At 34.1% G+C, this 19,257-nt stretch overlaps 1 protein-coding gene across 1 annotated transcript in view; it reads right to left on the bottom strand.

Annotated features, from left to right (window-relative positions):
• The window catches only part of LOC145687572 (prolyl 4-hydroxylase subunit alpha-2-like), a 58,368-nt gene that overhangs the window by 20,403 nt on the left and 18,708 nt on the right, over positions 1–19,257 (bottom strand). The window contains exons 3-5 of the mRNA XM_081761038.1: positions 9,956–10,132; positions 6,442–6,602; positions 904–1,000 (exon numbers count right to left, since the gene is read on the bottom strand). Of these exons, the coding sequence (XP_081617164.1) occupies positions 904–1,000; positions 6,442–6,602; positions 9,956–10,132 (435 nt within the window). The remainder of the gene's footprint in view (positions 1–903; positions 1,001–6,441; positions 6,603–9,955; positions 10,133–19,257) is intronic.

Raw genomic sequence — 19,257 nt, 5'->3', positions numbered from 1 at the left:
ATGCTAGTTCTAGGAGCTACTTATATAATAGTTTACGTTAACATAATGTATAACGTTATCTGAAGAATTCAGATTTAGAACTTGACCAATTTTTATATGAAGCTTTCAACTAGAAGACTTACTGTTTACTTGTTCTTATGCTAGATGCAGCCCAGTTTTTTCTCCATCTGTGTAAACTTCTCTCCATTCTAGAAATTACTAGTTTCCGGAAGATATTAGCATCAGTTCGAGACATAAAATCATGTAGAATAACGATGTAAGGGGAATGAGATACTTCTTCCATTTTCATTGCGCCGACTCGTAAATAAAATTCATCATTGTGTAAAAATTTGCACTTCAGTTTGGCATCCAAACGTGCTGGCTGAAAAGTTATTTTTAGAACAAATATCAAAATGCTTCACTTTCAGCATGTAATAGGCAATCCACGTTGCAAACATGGAAATCGTTGAACAAGAAAACTAATCAGTGCAAACTTGCCATTTAAAATAGCTGTAATTAATGACATTTGATATCTCATAGTACATTAATTAGTGACATATGGTTTATCAAAACAAGACAAATGATTTTAGAACATGTATGATAGTTCCAGACAACAGTTGAAACTAATATGTTAATAAACAGCAAGTATTATTTTTTCTTAAAATACTGAATATATTGACAGCTTAACACAAAACAAATACCTTTGATTAATTAATAATACTAATTGAGGTAACACATTTATATTATAATGTTTTCTCTCTAACCTCATGGTTATGATTATTGCATTTGTGTGTAAATTATCTAAAAGTAAAAATTATCTTACGCGAATGTTTTCGTGACGGCACAGCCTATTAAAAATATCACGTGTCTGATACTCTGGTAATATTTTAAATAATTCAACCTTGTTGTTTGTTTTGTTTTTACTGTACTTCTTCTTCTTGGCAAGACTGTAGTTAAATGGCTTTGGATAGGTTCTCCATGAATCACCACGAGAACCTTTCCTCTCTAGTACTTCATCATGCTGAAAAAAAGAACATTTCTTAAACGAAAAGTAAATATTTCATATTCAACGTGATATGTTGTACTAATAATGGATGTTCAATTTGCAAATTATAAAATTGTCCATAAATTGAATAATAATATAGTATAATGCATTGCGAAAAAGCGGACGTTATTTAAGCATTCTATTGATTGTGATTTGAAAAGATATACCTAGCTCATATGTCCTAAACATCGTATGCGAGTCAGTCCAGATCAGAATATATTGATCAATTCAAATACATCTCTAACCAGTGATGCTCGAAGTACCTAGTATGGCTTTTAGCTTATATTTCTAAGTCCCAGTCTTGCACTGGATTGCTTTGAGTTTAGTGAACCTTGTAGCAGCGAGGATCTACAGCTGGACATGTGATCCAAACTACATGAGCTCCCGCCGGGTATCGAACCCGGTCTCCCTCGTCAGAGGCACGTAATCTAACCATATAATCACACGGGAGCTCCAACTCCCAGTCTTTTAGCCTGCCATGCGCAGTTAGTTACCAATATAATGGAAACAGCTAAAAGAAAGTGCAACTAACGTGGTTAATAAGACGTGAAACTACCGTTAGCCTACAGGACAACTCTGATTCGTCCTGGAATTAAGGTCGTAGTTCATGAAAGGTTTTCTGAGGTATATTATAGAAATACTCATGTAGTGCACCAATGAGTTTCGTCAGTGAGGATGGAAGAAGATAACTGCTCTGGACTCCGAGCTCCAGAAGTGATCACAAGTATTCAATAGGGTTGAGATCTGAGGATTAGGTAGGTCAGGAGAGATGTGGTAGTTGATCTCGATATTCAAAAAAAAAAAAAAAAAACTCAACAGCTCCAGTAGAACAAATTAGCGCATTGTTCCTTGAAAAAATCACGGAATGAAATAAATTGTCTAAAACACATGAAAACCTTAAGGAAAATTCCTTTGAAATATAACAACGCCGCGTACTAAAACTGAATTATTGTGTTCCTAAAACTAATGATCTGCAAGTTTTATGTTGCGGGTCAACACCTGTTGTTCTAGAAAACGCTTTTGCAAGGAAATGCCACATTGTTAAAAGGAAAAATATTTTCAGCTACGACATGATTTACAATATTTCCTAGTTACTCTTAATCTTTAAAAAAGTGGTCTCTCTTGCTTTCTTTTAATTGCCTAATTACATTTCTTAACTATCAGTATTGAATCTAATGAAGAACAATTTAATATGTAAAGCTTCTGTGAGAAAGAGGGAATATTAAAAGTTAAGCATTTACTTTGTATTACTTCTTCACATCTTATATCGTAATTTTGTCATTTGAAAGTAATGCTACTTCATAGACAAGATGAGGTAAGAAAGAAGGCGTTACAAAAAGTTCATAAAGGATGTGATGTTACAACATTTATATCATATTTATTATTGCAGTATACTGTGTAATGACTTACGTACCTTTAAAGGTCGATGAATGTTCTTAATAGTGTTCGTACAATCACTTTACCATTTTATAGCCTTTATATACGAATCATGTAACACTAAAACATTGTGTCAAATCTAAACTTGGGTGAACTAGCTGGGTGACCTAGTGACGAGATTAGAAAAAATTCTCGTCTCGAAAACGATAGCTACGAGAATTGTAGTGTATTTAATCTCGTCTCGGATTTGAAAGTGTATCTCTCGTCTTGTTCTCGAGATAAGACCTTAGACAAAGCAAAAAACGAATCTCGTGAGCAAAACTATCTGAAAGTATTCCTTCTTAACCAATAACTACACTTTTGTGAATACAGTATAGGGGATTACGCGAAATATTGTCATGTATGGAGTGTGAATAGCCACCGTTATCCGTGAAGATGTTAATGGATTGATTTCCTTAGCAAACTCGTCCGAAATAATCGCTCTAGCCATCTATTGCACAGAACATAATTCAAAAATTCGCGTACATCTATGGGATATATATATCTGCTGTTACCTGTTAATATGTTAACGTGTTGACTCAATTAACGAACTCGGTTGAGATAATCGCTCTAGCTAACTATCGCAAAAAACGAATTTAAAAGTCGCTTATATCTGTGGGGTATTGGCTATACATAGCCACCAATAAAGCTGTCGTTATCCGTTAATATCTTAACTGGTTGACTTCATTAACTAACTCCGCCGACAAAATCGCTCCAGCTATCTATTTAAGAAAATAGAATTCAAAAATTTCGTTGCATGTATGCGACATGGGTCATAGATAGCCACCATAGATAGTCACCTTTAAATTCGCCGTTATCCGTTCATATATTAACGGATTGACTCCATTAATGAATTCGGTTGAGATAATTGCTCTAGTTGTGTACAACAAAAAAGAATAAAAAAAATTTCTTACATGTGTTGGATATGAAATATAAATAGCCACCGTTAAAGTCACTATAACGCGTTAAACTGTTAACAAATTCATTCCATTAACAAATTCGGCCAAGGTAATCGCTCTATCTATTTACTAAAAAAAACACAGAATTTAAAAATTCTCTTAAATGCATGAGATATATACTAAAGAGGTCCGCCGTTAAAGTCGCGTTAATTGTTCGTTAATATGTTAACAATCAATAGCTATCTCTTTAAAAACAATCAAAATTAACATACATGCATGTTATGAGCAGCCATCGTTACAGTCGCCGTTATCCGTTAACATGTTAATGCATTGATTGTATTAACGATCTCGGGCGACATAATCGCTCTAGCTGTCTCTGGCAAAATCGAAAGTCAAAAATTCGCTTACATAAATGAGAAATGAATTACAGATAATCACGTCAAAGTCAACGTTACGGCTTAAAATGCTAACATATTAACTCTATTTATGAATTTGGTCAAGGTAGGCTAATTACTCTAGCTATCTGTTGCGTAAACTATTATTTTTTTTAAAAAAAAATGCTTATACGCATGGAATATGAGCTTTAAATAGCCACCGTTATCCTTTAACATTTTAACACATTGACTCCATTAACGAGGTCGCTCGAGATAATCTGGCAGGTAATCTATTGCAAAAACGGAATCAAAAATTTGCTTACTTCTGTTGGATATGGGTTATAGATAATCAACGTTAAAGTCGCCATAACCCGTTAAGATGTGAACAGATTGACTCCATGATCTAACTCGGCCGAGATAATTGCTCTAGCTATCTATTGCAAAGAAAAGATAAAATCGCTTACATATGAGGAACATGGGCTAAATATAGCGATGGTTAAAGTCACCGTTCTCCGTAAATATGTTAACAGATTGACTTCATTAACAAACTTAACCGAGATAATAGCTGTAGCCATCTATTGCAGAAAAAAAATAAAAATTCTGGTTTACATGCATGGGATGTGGAATTTACATAGTCACTGTTAAAGTAATTGTATCTTTTAATCCGTTAACGGATTCACTCCATTAACGAACTTTGTCGATATAATCCCTCCAGCTATCTGTTGCAAAAAGTGAAAAAAAAGCAGAATTAAAGAATTCGCTATATTATACATGCTATATCTCAGAGATTGCCAAACCGTCGATCGGGAGCTACTAGTAGCTCGCGGGAATATTTTCGGTAGATCGCGTTAACTATCAGGTTGGCTATCCTTGATTCCTCCCAGGGGGCGCTGACGAGAACAACTGCTTGATTCTCTCCGCAACTGACATTCTCAGGCTCATCTCACAGTTGATTTTATACGCCTGGGGTGGTTGTTGTTATTATGTTTGTCGTGTGTGTATTAGGCATTTGCTAATTTGGATAGTTTGATTTTTTATTTACAAGAAATGTAAGTTTATAGGCAAAAAACAAATGTAAGATTTTTTGAAAGAAATGTTGGTAGTTCTTTAGGTTGGTAGCTCACAGTAGGATTTAAAAACGGTCCGGTAGCTCGGAAGCTTCATACGTTTGGCGTCCACTAGTACATCTGCTATAGATAGCCACCGTCAAAGTCACCGTTATCCGTTAATACTCTAACAGATTGACTTTATTAACGAACTTGACTGAAATAATCACTCAAGCTGTGTGTTGCAAAAAAAAAAAAAAAAAAAAAGATAATTTAAAAAAAATCTCTTAAATGCATTAAAATTTAATACATGTAAAAGATTTTTTTTAATTATCTTTTTTTTTTTTTTTTTTTTGCAACACACAGCTATCTCGTTCGAGTTTGCTAATGGGGTTAAAACGTTAACAATTAATGTATAACAGGACTTTAACGGTGGCTCTCTGTAGTCCATATCCCATACATGTAAACGATATTTATTTTTTTCAATGAATAGCTAGAGCAATTATCTCGGCAAAGTTCGTTAATGGAATCAATCCGTTAATGGATTAAAGGATAACGGCAACTTTAACAGTGACTATCTCTACGCTGAAAAAAAATGTAATTAAATTATCACAGATCAATGTAAAGTCATTTAATCTTCATTTTATAAGTTTATATACATTTCCTTAGATTAAATTACAAAATTTGCTGTTTTTTTTTTTTTTTTTTTTTTTTTAGAAATTTACAGTAGATTTATAAGAAAGTATGACATTTTTATTGATAAAAAAGTAATTTTACACCATTTCATATTAGTAATTTTACTTTATAGGTGTAAATTGATTTACATAGAGGATTGGCAAAGAGATTGCCAAAGATTTTGTAAATTTACGTATGAAAAATTTTACAGTATATATCATATTTAACATAAGCATCCATTCAAAAGTTATCAACCAAAGTAATGAATGGATGGACGAACATACTAACAACACAATTTTATAAGTATCACTGCGTGATCATAATAAATAAGTACATGTTATATTTTTCTGACAACAAACAATATTTTTGTAAAGAAAGGAGATTGATTTACATCTATTTAAAGCTGCGTTATTCCCTTAACCTTCAAAATAGATTACATTAATGCAAATAATTCATCCAGCGAGGGACGTAGATCCAATGAAACCTACAAGAACATAGCTGACGAAAAGCCATATTCCCATCCCTCCCCTATTGTTTTTAAGCACTTAAATGCTTTATCTTAAGTTATCTAAAACGGATCTTGGAATAGTGTTTCTTCTATAGAATATTCAGTATTTACCTTGGAGACAAAGTGCTATGTTACCTTCCAAAAGAAAAGGTTAAATTATTCGTTTTTCCTTTAAAATGTTATCCTGTAAAATGTTGCTTACGCCTCTTTGTTATAAAACTGACGATGCATCTGTTGCGTTCTTGTTATCTGGCGTAGATTGATACTTCTCAACTCAGGAAGTCTCATAATTGTTTCGTGTTTCTGGGACATTACTTTTTGTTTTTGTGCCCCTTTCAGAAATCGAATTGAGTCCTATTGTACATATACTAAAATATAAATGCTAACCATTAGGTATGTATAATAAACAATCAGCCCTATATGTGAAAAGTTAAATGACTTTTCTAAAGGAAAATAAACATTACCTATAATATGGTATTGATTCTTCAATTCCACTTACCACTCTATAAGACGTTCTAAGAAATGGTTTCACCTGTGTGGCTGTTGCGGTTGTATTTTCTTCCGTATTTGCTTTAAACAAAGCCATTTCCAGCCAATCAATAGCCTTATCAAAGAGTCCATTATTAAATGCATGTTTTCCAATAAATAAGCAGTCTCTGGCTGAGAAAGGAAAATAAGTTTGTCATTTTAGTAAAATTGCTCCCAGAATGCTAACGGTTTGTAAAGGACTTAAAATAATACCAGGAATACTGAACTTTGATAAAACTGTCTTGCCACTATTTTCGAATATATCATCTGCTGTAAAATACTCGTATTATTTCCAGAAGCATTATATGAAAAGTGAAAAAAATGAATATTCTTTTCCTCCACCCGCTAAATTTCAAGAATTTATTCCACGATAATTTTTGTTTAAAAATATTCGATTTTAGCATAATATATTCTACATTTTCTATGAGAATTCCCAATCATCCGCTATCCAGCAAGTTAAAATCAATAAAGCACTGAATTTGCTCTCTTATCTCCTCCCCTTGGTTTCTTTCATATTTTGCTTTACTCTTTTCCGTAATCCCTAGTGTTTGAAATAAAATCAGTCAAAAGTGAGCATTAAATTCAGCCCCTTCTTTCTCTCCCCTCCCCTTCCTTAATTAGAAAAAAACTGTATATGTTCCACGGTAATTTCGGTTATAACTGTTCGATTTTGTGGTATATGTCATGTATATTCTTTACAGCTTCACAATCATTCACTTTGCATGTAGCTGAAATCAGTAAAGAAAAAGTAGTGATATTAGACACTCCTTTTTTAAAAGTTATATAAACTTATATAAAACTCATATACAGTTTTAATACAATTATTTTCCGTAGTCCCTTGTGCTTGATATTTAAAATGAGTCAAGAATGAGAGGTGAATTTAACCCCCTTAATGTAGTATAGATAACCCCTCCCACAGATTAAAAAAATAGTATGGTCCAAGATATTTTGCATAAAAATATTAGATTTTCATGAAATGTGGTGTATACTTTTTGAGGTTTCAGAATCATTCTCAGTACTTGGATTTAAAATCAAGCGAGAAGAGAGAGTAAACCTCCTCTTTTCTGAAGGTTTAGAAAAATGTGATAACTTTTGTAAATACTATTGGATTTTAACACAATATAATGTACATGATTATTGAGGTTTTCACATAACTCCCACTCTTTGCTTTTGAAGTCAAACAAATACCAAGACTCACTTAATCTCCACTGCCTCTCGTCCGAAGATTTAAATAGATTATCTTATACATTTCGTTATAAAAAGAAAGAAATTGTCGAATATGGTCTATTTGTTCCTGAGAATTTCCAATCATCTCAATCGCTTCTATTTGAAACTGACCAATAATGAGACTCCCCAATTTTATATAACATATTTATCTGAATATTTATTAAACACACTAATTGTTTATAGAACATAGACTGTAGTTTGGAGTCGGAGATTAGAGACTTACTTAGTTTCGGGTTCCAATTAGTGACAGAGCGGATCACTCTTTTCAACGCATAGCATAATTAGTTATTCTATACTCGCTTCAACTAGAATCAGAAAAGAATGTCTATACGGATAGGTTAATTTAATAAAAACTGGTGAGCTGTCAATGTCAATTCAGAAATCGACTTCAGGCTTATTATTCACACATGATTTTGCAATGCCACTGAATGAAATAGAATCAACATATATAAAGCTAGATTTTGCTTCAGCAGCTGTAATATTTAATGAACTAAATAATACGTTATACCTGAAATGCCATAAAACACCTTTATTACCAGTAGTGTATAATGTAACATCTCTTTTTATGACACTGTCGATGCATAAAACAGACGTAATTAATACTATACATATCCCTATTAGTGTATGAATGACAATATAATGAACAGAGAGTAATAAACTAACAAAGAATAATAGCAGCTTTTGCTCTTTTCGAACTATAATACAGCGTAATGATCTCACGTGAGTCTGATGTTCAAGAGAAGAACTTTCAAAGGAGAAAATCGTGACAAGATAAGAAGTCTTATTATCAAAGACTTGGACGATCACGTAAGCAGTGTCGAATGTCTAACTCGGTGTCAAACCCTAGTTTGTTACGATAAAACTCTAAGCACGCCAGTTTAATGTAAGTTTAATTCAGACACTAAATCAATAGAAAAAAATCTTGAAAGAAATAAAAATAAAGGAAGTTTATATATATAGTTGCATGCTCTACTATGGCGTGAATAGGAAAGATTCTCTTCGTTTCTACTGTTCAGAGGTTCTTTAATCTCTTCAAAGATAGATTTCTTTTTCAGCGTGGTACAATTATCGTAAAACACACTTTACTGAATAAATAAGAACAAAGAATAACGAACGTTCTGATTATTGTCGGAGTATAATTATAACACTGGTAAAAACAATTTTAAGATTACTACCTAGCGAATATGATTACGGACAAATTCCAGCCCAAATAAAAACAACAGGTGATAATGTAGTGTACGTATCAAAAGTTGTGTTATGACGATAGTATTAAGTTATTTAACACAATACCCAAAGGTACCAAGCAAACATACTAGCATTACAAACCAAAAATTATACTAAATATTATATAAATGAAACATATTACACTGATGAACTTAATTAGAAGCATCTGACAGTAAACAACGTTTTGATTCGTCACCCACTTATATACATATCGTGTTGCATTTTGAAGTAACAGTGTTTCTTTCCGATAATATGGCTTAATATATCTGCAAAGATGATCAAAGTTGGTCATCGCAAAAGTAAACAAATATTTATGGTACCAATAGTGCCATGGTGTCGGTTCCAGACTACGTAAAAGGTTTCAGCAACCTCAAAATATAACCTGTTACTTAGCAATGAGCATCCAAAACCATCACTGTACAAGGATACTATAATTTGGCCCTAAATGGCATAGGCAGAGAACGACAGAAGTTCTTCATAGGAATTCTCACTTACTAAAGGGATATCTTACTAGTGTCTATATGTACTTACATGAACTGTGGTTAAATGTTTGCTAGTTTGAGTATGTCTCATTGAATTCGATTCAGAAAATGTCTGTTTATCGTAGCATTTTTAATATCACGTTTATATATGATATCAATATAACTATATTATTTCTTTAAGATAAGTCAAGCTCTAGTTTGAAAAGTGATTTGTATGATTTGCGACGTCTCCTTATATAAAGAAAATCCAACAATAGATTGTAAACCCCCCATATCATACTTTGTGATATTGTCTGTTTATATAATTTATGCTCACTTGGGATATCAGCCACGGATATTCGTTACCCAGAGGTACGCAAAGCCATTTTCAGTGGCTAGGAAAATTTAAAGTAATCATAAAACAAGCATTTTTCATGTGTCTCTATATGCAAAAAAGGGAGAGATAGTTAAGTGAAAAATTTGTCTAGTTTTATATACATACAATGGCTAATGTTGAATGCCTAACAATATGTCAGTCGTCTTATTTCTCAAGGAATAAGGTTATATACAAACCTGTTAGCGGCTTGTAACTTTTATATGTTTTATTTTCCATACGAATCTCCCCTTTTACAAATAATTGCAAGTCAAAAGAATAAGTATCCTGAAGAATCAGCAGCGAATTAGCAGCCCCAGAGAAATCATCAAACGTCGGAGAATTCACAGCATTTGTCTCGAATTTGTCGATGAGCTCTGAAAAAAATAAATAAAAATATATTTAGTAACCTATCTATGTCCATATTTCCCTTCCCCCCCAAAAAATGATTGAATTATGTGCGTTCTTTCAAGTAAGATTTTTCTTCTGCTTACAATTAAAGGTGCTTATAAGGTGCTCATAAGGTGTTTATCATCCTATTATTTTTCTTCATTATTTTTCAAGTTAATAATGAGTGAAAGAACAATCTATACTATTATATATATATATATATATATATATATATATATATATATATATATATATATATATATAAGTAGGAGTGATGAACTCATCATCGCCCAGATTATACTACTGTAGGCAAAAATGACTCCTTTTATCAAGAAGGAAAGAGCAATGGAAGGATTTTCAAAAATACTTATACTAATGGGGTTAAAGAACCTTTCACTTTTTTAGAAAAGATTTTGTATCTCGCGAACCCCTGAAGCTACGAAGTTGTAATTCTGCATATGAACTTACCATTAACCCTTCGAGTACCAAGACTGGGTCAATTTGACCCAGATGATATTTTACAAAGAAATGCTACAATTTCAAGAAGACGTAGTGGGCCAATATTTTAGGTATTCCTCAGATAACAACCATTTTTTACTTTTGGAAACCATTTTAGTAGAATTCATATATAAAATAAACACAAAGTACCTCAAAATATAGCAGAAATTGTAGCTGGGTCAATTTGACCCAGCCTTGGTACTCCGCGGCACGGGACACAAAATAACATTTATTATTATTATTATTATTATTATTATTATTATTATTATTATTATTATTATTATTATTATTATTATTATTATTATGCTGATTGAAACGGATTTTTTTTTCTTTTACCTGCAACAATCAATTCACCGCTCTACCAAGCTTTGATTCGGGTGAGAGTAATAGAATGTTTTATTTTAGTAAACTCTTTTTTCCCACCCTTTCCCCTCTACACTTACCGCTGTACATTTTTTTCTCGGCAATTGCTACATCTAAAACAACCCAGAAGGATACAGTATCCACGTTAAGAAAATAGTTGAACTCTGTGGTAGAAAACTGAGTGTGTAGAAACCATCTACAAGTCGCCACACATAGCGAGCTAAGAACGTGTCAAATGTGCGTATTGTGAAGGAAATGACAACAAGTACTCTCAAAAGTCTGCAATCTGCCACAAGTTTGTATGCAAAGCACACTGCACCAGCGAACTACTCTGAAAGAGCTGTCAGGTGTAACCAAAATAGCATGTGTGACAGGGATTATCCTAACAAGACAGCATATTTCCATGTTTAAATTTCTAATGTTAAAGTACTATAATTCAGGTATTGTTTGAAAGTTCACACAGATCACGTGACGAAGTTAGGGTTAGGATTAGGATTTAGACTTCTGGGCATCTATGGCCATGTCAAGAGCCGCCACTGACAGTGTATACAGCGTATAAAATTTACTGTAATATAAAGAACGATCAGGTACATTGCCCTATTTATTGTACTTTCGAAATTTTAACTCTCTGATCAAACTTGAGATATAACTTTGACCCATGCGTTTTTTTGTTAAATATATATATATATTTAACAAAAAAAAACGCATGTGTCAAAATGACCCTGGCTCAGTACTTTACGTAACATTTTAGACTTGATACTCTAAGGGTTAAAAATAACTGAACACATACCTAACGCTTTTGAAAATTTCACACCTAAAAATTGGAACACGGTAGTTTATACGAGGAACACGTGACCAGGATGTATTCCATCGGCTGAGATTCGACTGCATTTCACGACGTAGGTCCTTGCCAGTACGCTCATAACGTTCTCATACAATCACACAATTTGTGAACATAATGAGAGGGAAGTAGGATACGAACTTGAGAAAACCACCAAAACTTGAGAACAATTAGGCAATGAAATCAAAATTAATGATATTTTCAAGAAGTTATATGAAAAGTAATTTTTCATTGGAAAGCATCTGTATGATAAAAATAACGCTACAATGTGAATCAATCCTTTAAGCTCAAATATTGGAAAATTATTTACAGATATTATTTCGTAAGGAAATAAAGCACGAAGTTCACGGTTATCTTCGAGCATCATACAGTTTTGTAAACAGGCAAGTTTTGAGATTTCTTAACAATGTAACAAAACACCACAGTTAAGATTGTAACCTTATGAAGCTATGTGTGGTTACCGAAGACGAGCTTAAGCTAAGGCATATGTTGTCCTGTTCTACTTCGATAAGAATTCTTCACGAAACCTTGGAAGTCGTTCAAAAGCTTTTTTCATTAGAGAATGATTTAGAGTTTGTTCTGAATTATAGCGACTTACTGGTTCAAAAGATACAATCAGGCAAAAATTTTCTTGTAGGGCTTATATCTGGAGAACTGCGTATAGTGTAGCCAAACCAAAATTATCACTTAACTCAATGTGATATCCTTATTCCCTTAAAAAAAATTAAAAAATACGAAAACTCGCTTTCGGGACCGTTCAAAAATGTTGTGCCCCTGATCCAAATGATCCTATATACGTCATTGAATCAAAAAATTTCTTGTACGTCCGATATCTGGAGAACTACATACAGTGTACCCAAATCCAAACTATCACTTAACTCAGTATGATGTGCTTATTTGGTAAAAAAAAAAAAAAAAAAAAAAAAACGAAAACTCGATTTAGGGGCCATTCAACAATTTTGTGGCACCTAATCTAAGAAATGAAAATATTTCATTGAATCAAAAATTTTCTTGTACGCTTTATATCTGGAGAAGTACATAGAGTGCAGCCAAACAAGAACTATTACCTAACTCAGTATGATATGGTTATTCCGTAAAAAAGAAAATACGAAAACTTGATTTCGGGGCCGTTCAAAAATGTTGTGTCCTCTGATCCAAAAAATCCAATATATTTCATTCAATCAAAAAATTTCTTATACGTGCCATATTTGAATGTAGCCAAACCCAAACTGTCACTTAACTCAGTACGATGTGCTTATTCCGTAAAAATTTAAAAAAAAAATCGATTTCCGTGCATTTCAAATATTCTGTGGCCCCTGATTTAAAAAATCCAATATATTTCATTCAATCAAACTTTTTCTTGCACGCCCTATATCTGGAGAACTAGAGTAAAGGAGGCTGATTCTGATCGTTCTGGGCACAAACAGCTCGCAGCTGAATATAATGAACGCAATTTGCAAAAGCAAATTACTATGACATACCTTGATATGTCCTCCAAAATTCCCGAGATAGTAGGGGGTAAATCATTACGCCATAGATTATATATATAAAGTTGTAAATACCTATTGTCGATCGGAAATACCCGCCTTATGCGGGTGATTCCGACACGTAGGTGGGTGATTACGATCGCTATACAAAAAAACGAAAAATACTAGATTACTATGTTTAGTATTAAGCATGCAACATGGAAATATCATAGAACAAACAAATAGTGAAAGTGATAGCATAGAACACACAAGAAATAGAACTGATAGCATAGAACATGTAAACAAACACAATTTGTAATGCGCTAATAATAGACGTAGCTATGCTAAAACATGAAGGAGAAAATTATCATCTAATGTCAAGAACGATTTTAGATTCGACATTTACCGCAAACAAATTGCTTTTTACTCCTAGAACCCACACAGCTTTCGTAATACCATTCGCGACCTTTGCCTTGACACTGAATCCAGTCCTCACGTTTAGCACATCGTGGATCAGAGTATTACAATAAGCAGAAGTTGTAGAAATCATGTGCAGTTCGTTGCAAGGATGCAAATGTGGACTTCGTGGCAGCTAGTACGTAAGAAGAATCGGAGTCATCATCCGTGTCATCAAGGGTGTCTAGAAACCTTTTCTTAGTCCTCGTAGACTTGCCTGATTGTGTCTTTCATTTAGATTTGGTGTTAACCAAACTCTTCCGACCAGTTTTTAACTTCAGTGCAGTAATATGATGTGCTGATGTCAAGACAGTGGCACTGTTTCTGTCTTCGTGGGTGCGAAATTTTTATGTTCCCTTTTTTGGGTGATGGAAGAATGTTCTTCAATGACGCACCTGATGATGGTATGATAGAGGTGGACTGCTTGCCGCCGGCAGTGATTTCCTCACAGATGTCTTAGGGAGGTCCTCGGTAATAGGTCCAGTTGTACTCGTTGCCATTAGCTACTGCAAAAGCATATACAGGTTTCCTAATGTCCTTTCGTATAAGACCACTCCCGAATTTCGCCAACCCGATTATGCGTTGTTTCAACATTTTCTTTTGATCAGTGTAAACACTTGGTTTTTACGTTTTCTCAAATTTACGTTTTCTCCCTTATATAAGCTGATATAAGCATGAACCATATTAACCTGTATATAGTTCAGCTTAGTAAAAAAATGAAACATTGTTATAGATTACACATGTAGGTGGCACCACATATGTATGAATTATGAATTTCTCTCCTTTCCTTTCCTTTCTTTCTTTCCTTTCTTTCATTCTTTTCCTTCTCTTTTCATTTGTAATTTCTTAACCATCCTTTTACCTATGTTAAGTAGGGTCGTTACGAAGGGGTACGGACAAAATCTCGCGGCCGAAACATCGCCGGCCAAAACATCGAATCCGAAAATCTTGCGTGGCCAAAACTTCGCCGCCCATAACCTCGCGGGACAAAATCTCGCCAGGCCGAAACCTCGCCATCTCAAACCTCGCGGACTAAAATCTCGCTTGGCCAAAAATTTGCGGAATGAAACCTTTTCTTAAAATTTACCCAATGAGTTTCTTAATATGCAATTCCATATTACAACAACAACAACTAATAATAATAATAATAATAATAATAATAATAATAATAATAATAATAATAATAATAATAATAATGTGGTGTTTGGTTTGGTGTTGATAATTTATAATCTTCATATTTTTTTTTACATATTTCCTTAATTGTAAGGTCTATGAAGTAATGTGCATATACAATTTTTTTTACACAAAAGTCTGGATTTAAACAATGCAAAAAATTTTTAAGTTAATTTCCATATATTCTTATACTGTCTAACCAACCAATTAATAATGTATCCACCACAATAATAATAATAATAATCACAATATAAAACATCGTGTGTGAGGGCTTTCTTGGGGCATTCCCGTTTTTTCTCACTTTCTTTATTCCATCATCTCCTTCACCCCTATCATCTACGTCTTTTTTAACCTACAGGATATAATCGAGGGACGTAAAAACTCACATATTATTTCATACTTTCATAAATATTATTCGATTTTGTTAGAATTTCCTAAGGTCACCGTCAAAGTGAAATAAAAAAAACATCCCAGGCTCAAACTCCATCTATATTGAAAATTTGATCGAGACAGGTCGGATGCTTCAAGAATTATTAAGTCACAAACGCAGTCAATTTAATTTTTATGTATTTCTATATGTTTCCCCCTTTCCCTCCGCCTTTCCGTCAAAGTGAAATGATAAAAAACATCCCAGGCGGTAACCTGATCTGTCTGGCAAATTCGATCGAGATTATTTTCTTGCTTCAAGAGTTATTAAGTTTTATTTATTTTTATATATCTCCCCCTCCATTTCATTATGCCGTCAAAGTGAAATTACAAAAGACATCACAGGCGCGAACCTCATTTATGTTGAAAATTTGATCGAGATCGGTCGTGTGGCTCAAGAGGTATGATGTCACAAATATAGTAATTTTCATTCTTATATATGCAGATTTTCAAAGCACGCGTTAGAATATTTTCTTGTCATTATTTTAATATCGTCGTGACGGTGTTTTATACTGACGACATTTCTTCCCAGGCAAGATTACGTCTCGCGTAGTTTAGACCAGGTGAGATTCTGTGTCCAGAGATCAGGAACGCGAGGTTTTGGCAGGCGAGATTTTGGGACGCGAGGTTTTGGCAAGGCGAGGTTTCGGCCTGGCGAGATTTTGGACCGCGAGGTTTTGGACAGGCGAGGTTTTGGCCCGGCGAGATTTTAACTCGCTAGGTTTTGGGCGGCGAGGTTTTGAACAGGCAAGGTTTTGGTCTGGCGAGATTTTGTCCCGAAAGGTTTTAGGCGGCGAGGTTTTGGCCAGGCGAGGTTTCGGCCCGGCGAGATTTTGGGCCGCGAGGTTTTAGGCGGTGAGGTTTTGATCAAGCGAGGTTTTTATCCTCGAGGTTGTCGCCGCGAGATTCTGGTCGCGAAGTTTTGTACCCAAACCGTTACGAAACTGGCACTTCTTAGCCTACATCTGTGTACCAAATTTCAGCTCAATTGGCTGAGTACTTTTTGCTGTAGGAAGACCAATTGTTACATTTATCATTCCGTGGGGAATATTCTCATTGCAGTTAAATCAATAATATTAAAATTTTCCAAAATTTATTTAGAACATGTCAATGTAAGGATTTGCTTAAGGTGAGCGTGTGAAACTCGGCACTTAATGTTAACTATTTAATAAAAGTAATTGAAAATGTGCTTCGGTGTTTTCGAAAAATCGGTTTCTAAAGGTGGAAATTGGGACAATTTCAACAATATTAAAGTTTCGCAATACGTATTCAGGAAATTACAAATTAAAGGATATTTAAGTTGATAGTGTGTAATTCGGTGTGCATACTCTTAACTAAAAATAATCATTATACTATTTTTAAAGTTTTCGAAAATTCCACTATTAAGCGCACAATATACAGGGGTGCCCACAAGGGGGGGCTATGACGCAAACTGCGTCATTGAAATATTTGGGGGGGTTAAAATCTATATAAATATGTTTGATGGGGGGTAAAATTAATCGAAAAGAAGATTTTTTCATGGAAGAACACCTACGGATAGACAATTGGGGGGGTGCGTCATGGACATAAGGGGGGGCACCACTGCAATATATATATATATTTTTCGATATTGAAATCGACTTCTGTCTCACCATTTTGAGAAAATGAGTGAACTAATCGAAACGATTTTTAAATAGCACTATTCTACAGTCATATTTCTATAATCCAATTTTCCTTATTTTTTAAAGGGGATGATAGGGTTTGAAATTTATGCCAAAATAGAGTATCTCACTTAAATTATGGAGACGAAATCTTCTGTATAAATTTATTGAAAAAGAAGTTGATACGTGTCCTAGCGTTTACAAGAGTGAATTTGTATATATTTCTCAATATCTTTAGTAGCTCGGGGGAAGACAACGGTAAGTCATATTTTCTATCTTTTCATTAAACTGGGAGAGAAGGTTCAAAATTCCTATGCAACGCAATGCAATGACACATAACAAGCAAGCCTCCCCTGCCATCTGCAGATACATTATAGAAATTAAACTACCTACATACTCTTCTGTAGTCCGATTCCAACTCATTCTGCCTAATAACTCTATTTGACGGGAAGTTGCGATTATCATTGTCTTCCCCCGATCCGCTTCTATATAAACACGATTGATGTTCTCTCATCATCAAGAAAATACGGCAAAATCATTTGAAATTAATTATTGAATGTGTTAGAACTAGGCGTGAGTCAGGTTTTATAATGTCATCTTGATTAAAATGCGTAAAGTCAGATCCTCAGAAGAAATAGGATGTAAGGATTTGTACGCCGAAAACTGTGTATCTTACCAATCTTTCGTGTTGGCGAAATGAAATTCGTTACATAAAATCCTTATTTAAAATAACTGATAACGTTCCGTAGTGTTTTGTAAAATTCCAGTTGTAAAGAAGCTTGTAAGTAAATTTCTAAATTTCTCATTTTATTCCTAAAATGACGGATATTTGTTTTAGTAAGTAAATAAGTATCAGCAGATGAAGTGAAATGAAAAGACTACCTTAAGATGTAAATGAAATGAAATGAAATCTTTGAGGTTTACATCCCACGATTATGCTAAAGGAGACAGTGATAATGAGAAATGAAGGAAATTGTTGGATAAAGAAAGTGGGAGAAAACGGGAGAACCCCGAGAAAACCCACACACACGGTGTTGAGTTGAGTTGATTTTAGTTTAGCGTCCCTTTCAGCAGCGAGGCTATATGAGACGTGGACCTACTGATTAACGTGGAATCCGAACCACATGAGCTCCCGCCGAGCACACGGTGTTTATCCACCACAAGATCACTTGGCACGAGCTGGGATTGAACCAAGGACCCCATACACCAGAGGTGAACGCTATGCCACTGAGCCACTACAGCCTCCCTACCTTAAGATGCGTTCATTCTTGAGTTACATAAGCATTAATATAGTTTACACAAAACTTTATCTTTCTATGCATGCCCCCGTCTTACTTCAATTTCTCTCGAATTCTCGCTAATCTAACTCAATGAACTTGCTGCCTGTTCCACACATTGTAGATCGGAACTCATGCTTTTCTTAAAGTTAACTTTTTATTTTGATGTTGAGGTCAGTCAACCTCAAAGTATTAAACCTCATACTTCTTATACTCAATGCTGAGTAAGAAGAATAATAACTCTTTCGTACTAAAGAAGAATTCTGGTGTCCGTGTTAAGGCGAATATATTACGCCGTCAACGTTGTGATTCCACTCTGTTTTCTTCCTTAATCTCATCAAACAATATAAAAGAAAAGTGGTTGGTAAACAATCATCTCCTTTCAATGAAAAAGACCTCAGAAGGAAAAACTGGAAAAGGGGAAGGGGTACATAAAAAATAGATCAAATGAGAGTTTAAAGAAACTTTCGATTTAAACCTTGTAAAAGGAAATGACCCTTCAAGTACTGTGCAAATGAAATGTGATATTCATTGCGTTTGTTTTCTCATTACAAGTACCTTTGAGCACTTAATAATGAGATTACTTAATTCCATGCTGAAAATGCTCTAATTCTGCCTTTAAAAGTGATTTTTAATTTACCAGGGATCATGTGAGTTTTAAGTCTCAACTACAAATCACAACTACAAGGGTCAGTGAGTACCATAAACTCATAGCAAAATGAGCTCAATCTATCTTATTCGCTACCAAACACGTTATCCTTCCTGTTGAGGATCAAGCACGTTTCCCATCAATTTTTGAGTGCCATATTAAACGAACCCATTTTCACCCGAGATATTTTCACAATTTGTCAGAAATGTAAAATGATGTCATTTGTAAGAATAGATTTCGTTGTTTATTTCTGTCACTTCAAGGAATATGACTATTAAAATTACGCAAGTTTAAATTAGCTTTATTTGGAAATCTTAATAATA

Source organism: Thermobia domestica, chromosome 6 (assembly GCF_964235325.1).
Source record: "Thermobia domestica chromosome 6, izTheDome1.hap1.1, whole genome shotgun sequence".
In the NCBI taxonomy this organism is placed as follows: Eukaryota; Metazoa; Arthropoda; class Insecta; order Zygentoma; family Lepismatidae; genus Thermobia; species Thermobia domestica.
This window is presented reverse-complemented; position numbering and strand designations above follow the sequence as displayed.